At 64.3% G+C, this 14,391-nt stretch overlaps 1 protein-coding gene across 14 annotated transcripts in view; it reads right to left on the bottom strand.

Annotated features, from left to right (window-relative positions):
* FBRSL1 (fibrosin like 1) overlaps positions 1-12,578 on the bottom strand; it is an 89,252-nt gene extending 76,674 nt beyond the window's left edge. For 5 of the 14 annotated variants that reach the window (XM_037733173.1, XM_037733170.1, XM_037733172.1 and 2 more), the window contains exon 1: positions 11,957-12,556. In XM_037733173.1, the coding sequence (XP_037589101.1) occupies positions 11,957-12,247 (291 nt within the window). In that variant the 5' untranslated portion in view covers positions 12,248-12,556. Of the gene's footprint in view, positions 1-11,956 lie in introns of all 14 variants that reach the window. The other 9 variants (XM_037733168.1, XM_037733175.1, XM_037733171.1 and 6 more) reach the window with 4 other exon arrangements.
* Positions 12,579-14,391: the final 1,813 nt, after the last annotated feature.

Consider the following 14,391-nt stretch of genomic DNA (forward strand, 5'->3'; position numbering starts at 1 on the left):
TGGAGTGGCATGATCTTGGCTCCCCGCAACCTCCGCCTCCCAGGTTCAAGCAATTCTCCTGCCTCAGTCTCCCGAGTAACTGTGATTACAGGCACACACCACCACACCCAGCTAATTTTTTGTATTTTTAGTAGAGACATGGTTTCACCATGTTGGCCAGGCTGGTCTCGAACTCCTGACCTCAGAGAATCCACCCACCTCGACCTCCCAAGTGCTGGGATTACAGGTGTGAGCCACCGCACCCTGCCTGGGCCCTGCCTATCTGATCCACACACACAGGACCCCACAAGTTGGTCGCAGAGACCACCCCAGTGTCAAATGACACACAGAAACGGAGAGGTCTCGAAAGGCTGCAAGAGCTGTGTCCCCAGCACCACCCACCACCCAGCTTAGCCCTTGGGTGCCAGCCAGGGCCTCCTCAGGCCAACGCCCCAACTGCAGGAAGCCCACTGGGCTGAGGCAGTGGAGGCCTTGAACCCCCCGACGGGTCTTCGGTGCACGCCTGGGTCAGCACACGTGGCACCAAGCCTGTACACTCAGGGGCCCTCCCTGAAGGTGCCTGTACCCTGAAGCGGCGCCAGCACCCCCAGGAGTGGCCAGGCCCCCAGACCTCCCTGCTCCCCTCCCGGGAGGACCACCAGGGCTGGGAGCAGGCTGTCGTGACACGGCTGGTTAGACAGATTTTCCTGAATCATTTTTATGTGCCTGCTTTTGGCTCTCAGTATCATGACTATGCAGCACCACTAACATTTCTAACTCCACTACAGAAAACCAGCCTCGGAGAGAGAAAGTGATTCCACCTCAGCACACAGAGCTCCGCTGCCCCAGCCCCTGCAGCCAGGGGCCGCCTCCAGCTCCTGGGACCACACCTGGGGTCTCTCCTCTCCTTGTCCCCAGGCAGGAGGCTCTGGAGAACCGCTCACCCAAGACCTCACCCCTGGCAAGCCCCTCTGCTTCCTTCCCACCCTGATTGATGACCACATCCCCTGGGCAAAGCCAGGCCTGGGGTCCACCCCGGGGGGGTTTTCTGGGATAGGACAAATGCTGCTCTCCGTCGGGGGAGGAGGCTGTGGGGGCCTCCCCCAGGATCTTCTGGGATGGGACGGAGGCCGCTCTCCGTCGGGGGAGGAGGCTGTGGGGCCCCACCCCAGGATCTTCTGGGATGGGATGGAGGCCGCTCTCCGTCGGGGGAGGAGGCTGTGGGTGCTGCAGCTGCTGGGCTCCCAGAAGCTTGCTGGCGCCCCCTTCCTTAGGACTGTCTCTGTCATTCCAAGAGCTCAGGCCCAAACCCCAGAGCCTCTGCCTCTCAACCGTGTCCAGTCTGGGTGTGAAACCACAGCTGTCCCTGCAGAGCACCTGAGCGTCCAGCACCCAGCTGGGACAGCTGCCTCCCACATCTGTGGCCCACAGTTGCCTGTACCCCGCCATCCCCTCTGCATTGGGTTAAAAGCTGAACAGAAGCCGGTGCATGAGGCCCTACAGGCAGCCCCACCGATGGCCCCGTGTGGGGACTGTGCCTATTTGCCCCTCAAGCTGAGAAGGTGGGAAGGGGCTTCTCCCACCACAACCCATGTGCCCCTTGGCTCACACCCACCTGGTGAGCGACAGCCCCCACATCTCCCCATTAGTCCAGGGCATCCCACGTCCAATGTCACCTTGGCCAGTCTTTTCTCATGGGGACCCCACATCATGCACCTGAGTGACGGCCCTGGAAAGCCTTGCTGACACCTCACTTGTTCCAGAGGCCTCAGGACCCTGCCTGGTTGCTCCCATGGCCTCCAGGCAGGACGTGGTCCCACAGGCTTTCGGGATGTGGTCCTGCAGTGACCAGGGGCCGGGCTGCCCCTGCAGGACCCCGACCAGCACGATGGCTGCCACCGCCTCTCAGTGCCACCTGAGATTCCCGAGCACCCGGAGACAGCTCGTGGCCGCGCTCTAGAGGCAGGGAGGCAGGGTCAGGGCCCCCGGGTGGGGTGGGAGGCAGGGCAGTGTGAAGCCCAGCCTGGCCGTTCCCGCCGCACACCCCACCCGGGGAGCTGCGGAGGCTGTGGCCTGGCCCTGAAGACAAGTCGGAGACCCAGGCCACTGGTGATGGTGCCACAGAGAACAGCAGTGCTGCTCAGGAAGAAGCGCTGCCAGGACGGGCGTGAATGGAGGGGGCGAGGCAGGGGGACAGGAGAGGGGGGACAGGCGGGAACAGCAGGGTTCTGCACACTGAGCCCCTCCGGGCCCTGCTGTGCAGCCAGTGCTGCTGGGACATAGAGTGCACTGCTGAGCCACCCTCTCCAAAGGCCCCTGTCCTCGCCCCTCCTCTCACTGGCCCCCGCACAGAGATGAGCCAGAGTCTCTCTGCCCATGGCAGCCTCTCTCGCTCCCATCCAAGGCCTTGGGCCCCAAGCGGAAGGCAGGCTCGGGCCTCATTTCCTTGCCCCACTCTAGCCCCTGTGAACTCACAACATCGGGGAGGATGCCCGGCGCACCAATCACCGGGATTGGGCTTTGTCACCCCACATTGGCTGCTGGGGGGCCATGAGTGAGCCCGGGACACACTCGGCTGCTCTGCTTCCTACGGCTTCCGAGCCAGGACCAAGTTCTCCCAGAGGGAATGTGGCCGTCACAGACCATGCAGGCGCCCCTCTGGCCTCGGTGGGGCAGGGCCACGGCGAGCAGCTCCCAGCCCCAGACCCTTGATGGCGTCCTGCAGAGTCCAGAGGGCAGTGCCTGCCGCTCCTGAGCCAGACACCATGGAGTCCGGCCAGGGAGTCCCAGGCGCATCCCATGGTGCACACATGGGCTGGGCAGACGGGCACGGAGACTGCAGCGGGCCCAGCAGCCCACCCAGCCTCCTCCCTGATGTCAGCCCTATCTGCCCTTGCCCCATAGACCAGCTTTCTACAGAAGCCAGATCAGCACAGCTCTGCCGCACCGACGGAGCTGGGGCTTGGCGGTCGTTCTGCTCCTCACCCTCCTCAGGGCGCCTGCTGTCCTTCACAGGCTCCTGAAACCAAGTGCTGCATATTTGCCCTGAGTCCCCAAAGCACCTGATCTCACGGAGTTCAGGCCCTGCTCAGCGCCCCACCCCGCAGCCCTGCAGTCCCCAGCCAGAGCCGCCATCCGTCTCCGGATAGACCCCAACCCGGCACCCCAAACCCGTAACACCTGCTCCACGTGGCCTTCCTGACGGGCTCTCGGGAACCGCCACACCACCGTGCGGCCCCACTCAGAGCCTGCAGTCTTCCCCAGAAGCCCTCCTGGCCTCCTCCGTGACCCCTCGTCTCCGACGACAGCCCCTTTACTGCTGTCACAACACTCACTGGCAACACGGCCTGTGGGTGCATCTCGGGGACTGGCCCGGGGCCTGGCACAGAGCCAGGGCTCGATACTTGTAGAAGCTCAGAGCCCTTCCCTACTGGCCAGCGGCACACCCGGCTTCTCCCAGGGCCTGGCAGCACCCCTGCCCAGCCAGCCCCGGAGAGGTGTGGCTGCTGAGGCCCCATGAGGCCCCCCAGTCCCAGGAACCAGTCTGAACACCCAGGTTCCTAGAGACCTCACAGAGTGCTGCCCCAGGGGACAGCAAAGGTGGCAGGTACCCTCAGTCACGTACACGGACAGGAGCCCAGCCTACCAGGGGCGGAGGAAGCCCTCTGGGCTGAGGGGAGCATGGGCAGGTGGCCATGGAGCCCGGCTGGGGTCACCAGCCTCTCTGCCCAGCCCTCAGTGGGGTGAGCACCTTAGCCAAGCCTCCGTTTCCAGCCACCACTCAGGGCAGCTGCACGAGTGCCTCCAGCTGTCTCAGCCCATGGGTACACCAGCACCTGATGGCTCTTCAGCCTCCACTTCCCTCCTCCACAACAGCCCACTCAGCTCTGCAAGGCCCACCAGGGAGGGGCCTCGCTGACCAGGATGGGGGGCCCTGTGGAGTAGCACCTCTCACAGCTCCCAGGGGACCTGGGTGTTCCAGGATGTAGAGCAGGAGACCCCAGACTTCCACGAGCCACCTCCCCACATGCGCACAGTGGGGCAGCCCAAGACACGTGTGTGGGGACAGCCCATCCTCCCCCTTCCCCTGGAGGGGCTGTGGAAGGATGAGAGTGGAGGGCTAGGGGCCAGGAGGGGTGGGCAGCCACAGAGCCACTCTGCTCCGGCCCTCGACAGCCTACAGGCATTGGAGTGGGGACCTCTCAAGATTAGCAAAAGGTGTTTGCCAGGCAGGTAGGTGCTGTGGCACCTCTGTGAAGGTGGCTGGGGGCCTGTGGGGGGGCCCTGTGGGGGGGTCGTGCAGGTGGCCACTGTGGCATCTACGTGAAGGTGGCTGGGGGCCTGTGAGCAGGGGTCCTGTGGGGGGTCCTGGGGCGGGGGTCCTGTGGGTGGGGGTTGTGCAGGTGGCCACTGTGTCGCCTGTGTGAGGGTTGCTGTGGAGCCTGTGTGAGGGTGGCTGGGATCCTGTAGGCCTCCCCACTGGAACATTCCGACTGCCATCACATCCCAACACAGCCCCCGACCCCATGTCCCCTGCACAGGCCTTACTGTGAGGCTTGACAAATCTGTGCAGCCGGCTCTCCCCCAGGCTACCTCCCCAGGTTCCCAAAGAAACAGCAGGCACCCTCCCCGAGGCCCTGCAGGCCAGCTCTCCCTGGGGTACAGGCCAGACTCAGTGACGGCCTCCCCAGCCGCTGCCACACAACCACCTCAGATGTCACATGCTCCTGGGGTGGGGCCGGGGAGGACATCAGGCTCAAGGAGTCTCTGGGGGAGGCACAGGCGTGGCACAAACACACACATCGCACACCACAAGCCCTGCCCCTCCTTCCGGGACCTGGGGGCTGCCTACATGCTAGCCTTTGTTTAGGGACAAATGACTTTGTCATGGACCACACAGGGGGAGTCAGGGCCTGATCCTGAGCTGCTGAAAAGGGTGAGATCCCCAGGCCACGGCTGCCTCAGCAGATGGTAGGTGCCCTAGGGGTCCCGATGGCCAGAGCCTGGATTCTAGCCTGGGGCCACCCACTGAGCTCACCTTGGCAAGAGGCGGCGGCCTGGGGGCTCCTGAAATAATACAGGAGCTGAGACCAGAGGAGGTCCTGGCACCATCTGGGTAGAGGGGCATGGAGGGGGATCCTGGAGGGAGGGGGCGGCCTGGAGCTCCTGGGGACTCAGGTAGGCTGGGCTCCTCCTGCGGCTGCCTTGGACTCAGGGCAGCCGGGCTGGGTCTGCCCCAGGACCTTGGCTCAGCTCCATGGTCCTCTTCCTCAGAGGCCCTCCTGACCTGGCCGGACCACCCCGGGCCACTCTCCTCCAGCCTCCACTCGTAGCCATGGCCCCTCCCTCATGCTCCGTGTCCCCACCCCAAACCATGTGGACCTGTGGTCTCTAACTGGTCACCAGTAAATGGACTGGAGTGCTGGGACCTGAGCGTTCTGTCCAGGTGCTGAAAGTGGGTAATTCCCATGCCGTTTTGATATTACAGAAAAAGATGGAGACGTTCCCAACCAAAATGCGGCAGAACCAGCAGAAGCAGAACGACCAAACTTTACCACAAATAGAGAAGCAAAAACCCCAACCATCGGCAAGGCAACCTGAAACGAAGACTCCACCAACACGGCCAAGCCAGGCCAGCTCCCGGAGTAAGACAGCCCGCCAGCAATAGCAGGGCCGCCGCCGGGCCGGGAAGAAAACGCAGGGCGGCAGCACACGCTGGGTGAGGGCTACCCTCCCTGACGCTGGACCAGAAATGCACCCCGCGCAGCACAGGGCGTCTGTGTGAAACCCCGCGCCCACCAGAGTGTGCGGAAACAGGAAAGGAGGGAGGAACACAGATGTCCACAAGCAGCGCCACCCGTCCTCACGCTCCGGGCGTGCTCAAGTGCAGTAGGGCGCGGGAAGAGACCACCGCACAGCAGCGGGGAAGCAGCCACGCCACAGCCACGTGCAGACGCCAGCAGCCCCGATGGGAACCCCGCGTCCACTGGAAACAAAAAGCGCAGCTAGAGGTATCAGATGGGAAGACGGAGACGGCTTTCTCAGACACACAGCACCCAGCCAGGACACACAGCGAAACGAGGGTTCCGGAGGAACAAAACAGCAGGGTAAACACGCAGCACGGCCCTGTGGCCCTGTGGCAGGAACAGACCCTCACAACCATCAGGATCCTTCACCTGCCACCCACAGACAGCAAGGCCGGTTCCAGGCATTTCTCTTTCTCTACAGAAGCAGCCACAGGAAGGCAGGAGGGGGATCCCCGTGTTGGAGATGAGGCGTCATCTGCAGACAAACCTCCCGTGAGGACAGCTGGGCACGAGAGCCCAGAAGGAATGAGAGGGTGGGGACGGGCTGCGGGGGTCTGGTGTGGGTCTGGCTCCCTGCCGCAGGACTTCGCAGTGAGTTGGGGGACCCCCGGGGAGACCCCTCCAGGCAGAGGACCAGCCAGCACCACGGCTACAGCTCGAAGTGCAGGCAGGCGGCGCCCACAGCAAGGGCAGTAAGGCCTTGGAAACCTGAGCCCAGAAGCGACAGCCCCAAGCAGCCGAGAGAGGGACGGGGTGGGGAGAGGGCGGATGCCAGTCCTGCTGTGACAGTCCCAACCCACGGCCAGCAGACCACCACGCAGGGCAGGGGCCGTGCGGGGCAGCCCCACAGGTGGAGGACGGGACCCTGAGGCCAGCAAACCACCAGGCAAGGCAGGGCAGAGGCCATTCGGGGCAGCCCCACAGACGGAGGATGCCGGGCCCTTCCCAGTGCCAAAGCGGCCCAGATGCAGGCCCGCCCCAGCCACAGCACAGGGCAGAGCCCCAAGAGCTGCTGGCCCCAGACAGGGCCTGGACAGGTGGGCGGGCACCCACGTGGACCGAGAGGGGCCAGTGACTGCTCTCAAGGCTTCTGTGTCCACCTTCCCTGAGGGATGAACCCCCACCCACCACTGTGGGACCCTCTGGGAGGAATCGGACTCCCGCAGCTTCCAGGCAGCCCCACATTGTCACAGGGAGGCCTCTGGCTCAGCTCCACACCGTGGCCCCATGATTGTGGGTAAAGCACTTCCCCTCTCTGGATCTCAGTTTCCCCACCTGGAGACCAGGAAGCAGCCACAGGGAGTTCTCTGGGCTGAAGCCTCCCCTCTCCCTGGCTCTTTTCACTGAGCCCAAATGTCTGTAGTCTCAGTCCCTGTCCCCATCTGTCTGAGAGATGGGCCAGGCATAGACACACAGTGTCCCCGGCACAAACTCAGCCCCCACTGGCACCACCAACAGTGTGGCCTCGGCGGCCCCCGGAGGTCAAAGTGACACTGTCAGGCCCTACGTGCAGTGCTTGGTGGGCAGGGCTCACCCCTCATGGCCAGGTCACACTTGTAGCCCAGATCCGAGGCCTGGGCCCTTGCTGCTGGAACCCTGGCTATGCTGTGAAGCCCACCAGGCCCACTAGCAGCTCACAGAGAGACCACCTGGCTCAGCTTCCAGGATGCAGTGCAGGGCAGCCCCCCACACCCTCCCATTCCCCACTGAGGGCCATGTCCAAAACCCTGTACCCTCCCTTTGGCCAAGGCCCACCAGGGTACTGGGCCATTTCCAGCAGGAGTCACCGCTCGCCCCTGGGCAGCCCTGGAAGGCCGGGGTCCGCACACCACCAGCAGCCTGGGGTTCCTCCAGCACGACCCTCTGCAGGACAGGTGAAGCTGGGTTTGCGTGCACGTCTTGTGCTTGATGCTGAGCAGAGAATGTGGAAACACAGGCATCAGAGGAGGCCGCTGGCCACTGAACCGGGATGCTGGGTGCTTTCCTTCCGCCTGTATTCCCAGAACACACGTGGACCTTCTGAGGGGCCCGTGTGCCGGTCGGGCACAGCTCGAGCTTCAGCACACACCTGAAGCTTGAGGTGTGAACCAGGTGAAAGTGATTTGCTGTTTGAAAAATGAAAATTGGCCGGGCGCGGTGGCTCAAGCCTGTAATCCCAGCACTTTGGGAGGCCGAGGTGGGTGGATCACGAGGTCAAGAGATCGAGACCATCCTGGTCAACATGGTGAAACCCCGTCTCTACTAAAAATACAAAAAATTAGCTGGGCATGGTGGTGCGTGCCTGTAATCCCAGCGACTCAGGAGGCTGGGGCAGGAGAATTGCCTGAACCCAGGAGGCGGAGGTTGCGGTGAGCCGAGATCGCGCCATTGCACTCCAGCCTGGGTAACAAGAGCGAAACTCTTGTCTCAAAAAAAATAAATAAATAAATAAATAAAAATTAAAAATTAAAAAAATAAAAAAAAAAAAGAAAAATGCAAATTAACCAAAAATTACAGACACCAAATCAGAATAGTGGTGTCCGCCTGGAGCTGGTGGCCGATGTGCTCTCGGGTACCCTGCCACCTCCCTGGGGCCCAGGCTAGAGCACCGTGGCCAGCGTTGCTAGGGGTCATGGGGCCAGCGCGTGGGAGGAGTGGTACAGCCCACTGGGCTGAGCAGGCCTGGCCTATCTCCTGGGATATACAGGGACCGGCACAACCTGTTCTGTGGCCTGAGGTCAGATAAGGATGGCCCGTGCTACCTGGGAAGAGAGGTCTGACAGGGCCCTGGACAGGCCTCTCAGACCTCAGCCTTCTTGGGAGGACCCCAGGCAGAGAACCGCAGCACAGACAGGAAGGTCTGGCCACAGCACTGCCCCAAGGGCAGACGGCCTTCCATGTCTTCTGATCAGTACAATCAGGGGACAGGCCATCACAGGAAACGAGGGAGAGCAAGAGCCACATTCCCAATCACCCAGCGTCCCCAGTCAGAGCAAGAGCAGGGGAGAGGCCAGCGGGGCTTCCTCAGGTCCCCTGTCCCCACAAACCACTGCCCCTGGCCAGAGATCATAAAGTCAAGAGGGCTGGCTCGGACCTGCCACGCTGCCCCACCCACCCCAGCACACCTGGACCAGAAGTTCGCCCCTTCGAGGGTCCTCAGCCCTGACACAGGGCTGCTGTCTCCATCTGAGGTTAATCATTGACGCTGTCTTCAGGGCTGTAGACACACCCTGAGCCAGACCAACCCCTGGGCCTCCTCAGCCAACAGCCACCCCCGCCAACATTTAGGGAGTGCCTGCTGTGTTCACAGCACAGACACAAAGGACAAGCAGGGACTCCTCTTCCCCACAGGAACACGTACAGATGTGCAGGTGAAGGGGGCCTGTCCTGGGCACAGAACAGCCTGTGTGTCCCACCCAGGACACAGAAAGGGGGCGGGGACCTGCCTGGTGCACAGAAGAGGTACAGAGACCTGCCCCGGGCATGGGGTAAGGGGGGCCTGCCGGGGCACAGAGGGTGAAAAAGGCCTGTTGGGATGGGTGGGCAGGGTGGCCTGCCTGGGGCAGAAGGGGCTGTGAGTGGGGAGCCTGCGCCAGGGGATGGGGCAGGGGCTGGGCGTCGGTCTGGCACACGTGGTGTCTTGGGGGGGGCTTGCTCAGACACCCTCAGGACCGGGTAACAGGACTCCAGCAGGCAGCTACACCTCCTGGCAAGTCTACACCTGTTTGGCTGTTTACACCGCTGCAGTGTCCCGAGGGCATGGGCCAGCCTCAGGGGTTACAGGGGCTTCCTCTGACTCCTAAGTGTCCCGTTCTCCAGCATCCCAGAATAGGAAGAGCCCCCAGGACTCGGGTGGGGGCGGAGGGACTGTGAGCAGAGGCGGCAGAGTCGAGGGCAGGCTGTGCCTCTGGGTGGGTCCTGCTGGCCACATCTCCCTTGGTGTCCCGTGTGGGAGGCCTTGCAGGGCAGCACCCGCTCACTCCAAGGCCGGACAGCCATGTCGATCCGTGCTCCTTACTGTGCCTCATCGTCCCCATCTGTGGAATGGGGGCATCCAGCCCTCCTGAGGGATCATTTGAGAAGTAAACCAGAACACTACCAGGTGGAATGAATGCTCACCTACTCAGTCACTACGACTGGTATGATTATGAATTACCTGAACTTTGGGGAAAAACCACGACACTTGAGCAAAAAACGTGGCCAACCAAGAAACGCGCCTGGGACGATTGTGAGGTTGCGACTTGTGCAGAAGCCCCGTACTTTCCCAAGCAAGCTCCAAAGGGCAAAGGAAGGTACATGAACTCCCCCGCTGGGGTCCGTGGCTGTGTGAACACCACATAGAAGCAAACTCATCTCACTGTGACTGGAGGGCCGGCTGGTCTGAGCCAAAGTTCTCAAAACCCACTGAACCACTGCCTGCAGGTTGGGGGCCCATGACCCTGCCGGCGGAGGTGGACAGCCAGTCAGAGCCACTGCAGGCAAAGCCCGTGGGTCCAAGACAGGCTTGGATCAGCACATGCTGTGACCCAGGCCCAAGACCTGGCTTTCCTGAACATAGTTCCTCTCTTCACTCACTCACTCATTCCTGACAGACGTGTCTGGAGCACTTTCTACACACGAGCTCTTCCCAGCACCGGACCCTGTAGAAGACACACAGGACAGTGTCTGCTGTCCTCCAGTTTACAAGTTCTTGTGAGAGAGACGAAAATGGAGAGCAAAGACATCCTGAAACAGCTTCGAAGAGTGGGGATGACAGGAAGGAGGGTGGCTCGTATCGACGGGGTGGGGGTGAGGGGCACGACTTCAGAGGGGGTCGGAGCTGGCATTCTTGCTGGGACACTAAGGCACCAAACATCAACAAAGCAGAGAACGGCAGGCTACTAGGGCCGACCCGCTCGGAGCAGCGAGGAGGCTGCAGTCAGGGACCCAGGAAGGGCCGGTGAGGTGGGGACAGCTCGGGAAGGCGGGCATCCTCACAGGTCTCACAGCTGCCGTGCAGGAGCCGGGCAAAGGGCCTGGCTTGCACCCGGCTTGCGGTAATTGCTCAGGAAACATGCAGTCCATGTCATTATCCTATGGGGCCATCCTGTCCCAACAGAGCAAAGGCGTGTGCCAGCCCTGGAGCCATCCCATGTGCACAACAGAGGATGGCCAGGCTGTGTGGCAAGCCTGGCCACCACCCCCATGTCCTGGGCCCATGGCGGCCCCAGCTCCGTCCATGCACTCCAGATCCACAGCGGTGCGCCTATTCCGAGGCCGCCGGCCCTAACCCGAGGCTCTGCCAGCAGTGCCCAGAGCTTGGACTTGCTTCAAGGACCTGCTGTAGGCATCTCCCCTCTCCCCAAAGCTCAGTTTCTCAGACTGGGCGATCCCAGGCCATGGGCTCCCAAGCCTCAGGAAAAGTGAGAGGGGCTGGAAATGGAGTGATCCTTGGGAATCAAGGTCCAGCAGATGAGGGTCCCCCCAAAGCACGTGCTGCAGGGGCACACCTCGCTGGGGGTCTCTGCCCCATGGAGGGTGCCTGGCTGGCACTCCTGCCCACATCAGTCCTGGGGAGACAGTGCCTGCCCCAACTCTCCGACAGCATTTAATTTCCTTCTCTGAACAGCTGGGTTCAGGCAAGAGGGCGGTATCTGCTCAGCAAATATTGTCTGTCAGCCAAACAAGCAATATTTTTTGCCAACCTACTAACCATGCAGCAGGCAGCGGTCACCAAGAGGGGTCTCGGGATTAGCCCTCCTCCCCCCTTCCGAGCAGAGCCGTCGAGCAGACGGGGAAAAGGCTGGCCCTCAGAGTATCCATTTTATCGCCACCTCCCTAAGATCCAGCAGTGCCCAGCTCCCTAGCACGTCCTGAACCAAGCAGAGCGATATTTTGGCAACAGAAACACAACTGATAAGAGGCCGGCGGTGCTTCCAGACAGCCCCCGATTTCCAAGCGTGGATTTTTTTTTGCCCCTGCAGCTCAAATCGTCCCTAAACCCACCCGACGCTGCTGGGCCTTCCGGACGCGACGGTCTGGACACGCGGGGGGCGCCCAGCGTCCCTCGCACGGGGCCCGAGCGGCCCGGGCTTCCCTCGGGGGTGCCCTCGCGCGGGCGGCCCCTCCAGGAAGCCGTGGGCGGTCGCAAGTCCAGGAGTCCCGGGACCCCCCGGCGAGTCACTCCGGCGACGCCGCGCCCGCCCACCTACCTCCAGGGCCTCCAGGGTGCTGAAGCTGGCGATGGCGAAGCCGTCGATGACCTCCTCCTCCTGCGAGCTGGACTCGCGGCGGCGGCGGCGCGGGGGGCGCGCGGCGCGGGGCGCGGGGGCGGTGCCTCGGGGGGGCGCGCCGCGGAGGCCCGCGTTCTCCTTGCCGGGGCTGGGCTCGGGCTCGTCGCCCGACGACGGGCTCTGCGCGCGGGCGTCGCGGGAGGCCTCCCGGCGCCGGCCACGGTCCCGCTGCGCGCGCGAGCGCCGGCTCGGGCGGACCTTGGCCTCCATGGCGGAGCGTGCGCCCCGTCGGGCCGGTGACCTTGACGCCCCGCGCCTGGCTCGCGGCGGCCGGGCTCCCTCGGCTACGCGGCGCCGCCGGGCTGAGTGTGCACCGCGCGGGCTCGGGCCCTGGGCGGCGGCGGGCGGCGGGCCGGGCCGGGCATGCCGGGCGCAGGGGGCGGCTCAGCCCCGGGCCCGGCGCGGCCTGGGACCCCCGGCGCGGGCGGCTGGGAGCATCGGCGGAGGCGGGCCCGGCGCTCAGCGGCCCTAGGCCGCCCCCCCGGGGGCGCGCCCCATGCGCGCGGCGCGGCGATCGGGCCGGGCGAGCGGGGCGGGCGGCGGGCGGCGGGCGGCGGGCGGCGGGCGGCCGGGCTCCTGGGCAGCGGGCTCGTGAGGCGGCGGCGGCGGCGCCCCGAACAGATAACAACTGACGCACTTCCGCCCGGCTGCGCTCGCCACAGGAAGTGAGCTCCGCCGCGGGCGCCCGCGCGCCCCGCCCCAGCCCCGCCCCGGCCCCGCCCCTCGCATAGGCCCCGCCCCCGCCGGCCGCCTTCGCTCCTTCAGGCCCCGCCCTTCGGCCCCGCCCCCCGCCCGGCACCCGGGTACCCCCTGCAGCCCGCGGTGGTCGGCGCGGCCCCTCCTGCCCGTTCGCGGGCACCTGCGGGCGGCGCTCTCCACGTGGCAGCGTGGGGCGGGGGTCCCCGGCCACCGGCGGCCTCCGAGGAGGACGAGGGGGCTCCGGTCCTGCGGAACCGAAGGGGCGCGGTGGGGCCGGGGAGTCCGTGGCCGGGCGGCGCCCCCGGCTCCCACGAGAGGGCGGCTCCTGCCGCTGGGACCCCGGGGACGCGCCCGGCGGGGCGGGGCTGCTGCCTGGCGCGGAGCGCGGCCGGAAGCGGACGGGGGCGGCTGCGGTGCGGCCCGGCGGGGGGCGGGCTTCCTCCTTCCCGCGGAGGGGCCGGACCCCGAGGGGCCGCGCGGTGGGGCTTCCTGAGGCCCGGGCCCCGCGCGCGTGGGCACTGAGGTCACCGATCCGTGCAGCGCGGGTTCGCCACCGGCCTCCTGCGCCCGGGCGGTGGGTGAGGCCGCAGTGGCTGAGACCGGGGACCCCCTTAGGAGCCGGGGAGACCCTGGACACAGGCCCGACAGTCACAGCGGAGAGAACACTGAGTGGGGGTGTCACAGGGAGTGGGCACTGGGTGGTCCGGAGGGCCTCCCCGAGGAGTGGCGACGCCGAGCCCCACGCAGTCACGGGACCTTGCTTCAGGTTGGGGCCCTTCGGGGAGAGCTCTGCTGGAGGGCCGAGGGGAGGGTGCAGGAGGCAGTGGTGGGACCCTGCCCTGGGCTGCCCTTAGTGGGTCGAGTTCCCGCCCTCTGTCTGCGGGGTCCTCATTACCCTGCTTCTGAGAGAGCCCACTGGGGCCTCCAGTGCAGGACAGGAAGGGTGTGGTCGGGGCACCAGGGGCTGTTGGCTGGGCTGAGGCCGTTGGGAAAGTGGCTCCTTGGGGTGGGGGGACTTCCTCCTTGCTCAGCTTCCTCCTGCACACTCTGGTTCCCCGTCGAAGCCTCCCCCGTGGGGGCAACGGGGGACAGGGACCCCTCCCCCTCTTCCCATTCCGGGTTTGGTTAACCAAGCTTTCACCAGTTAAGCCGCACTTTCACCCTCTAGCATCCTCCCTTTGGATTTTTAAAACCCTCTTTATGAAGGCAAATGGAGCCGGAGCAGTTCCCAATGCACCTGCTCCCGAATTCCCCTCCAAGGACGGAAGGCCGGGAAGTGTGGGCGAGGGTCACAGGGCTGGCATTTCAGGCCCCTTCCTGAGCAACCTGGGAGTCCTCACCTGCTCCCGACGCCCCCAGAGGCTGCCCCACCCCAGGCTGGGCCCAGAGGTCAGACTGCAGGAGACATCCTGTGGGCATCCCCCCCCTCCAAGAACAGTTGCTTGGGAAGGTCCGAGTTTCTGGTTTCGAAGTGTGTTTTTTTCTTTTCTTTTTTCTTTTCTTTCTTTTGTTCTTTCCTTTTTTTTGAGACAGGGTCTCACTCTGTCGCCTAGACTGGAGTTCAGTGGCATGATCTTGGCCCACTGCAACCTCCGCCTTCCGGGTTCAAGCGATTTTCATGCCTCGGCCTCCCGAGTACCTGGCCCATGCCACCA

The sequence above is a fragment of the Cebus imitator genome, unplaced genomic scaffold, assembly GCF_001604975.1.
Source record: "Cebus imitator isolate Cc_AM_T3 unplaced genomic scaffold, Cebus_imitator-1.0 Scaffold497, whole genome shotgun sequence".
Taxonomy (NCBI): Eukaryota; Metazoa; Chordata; class Mammalia; order Primates; family Cebidae; genus Cebus; species Cebus imitator.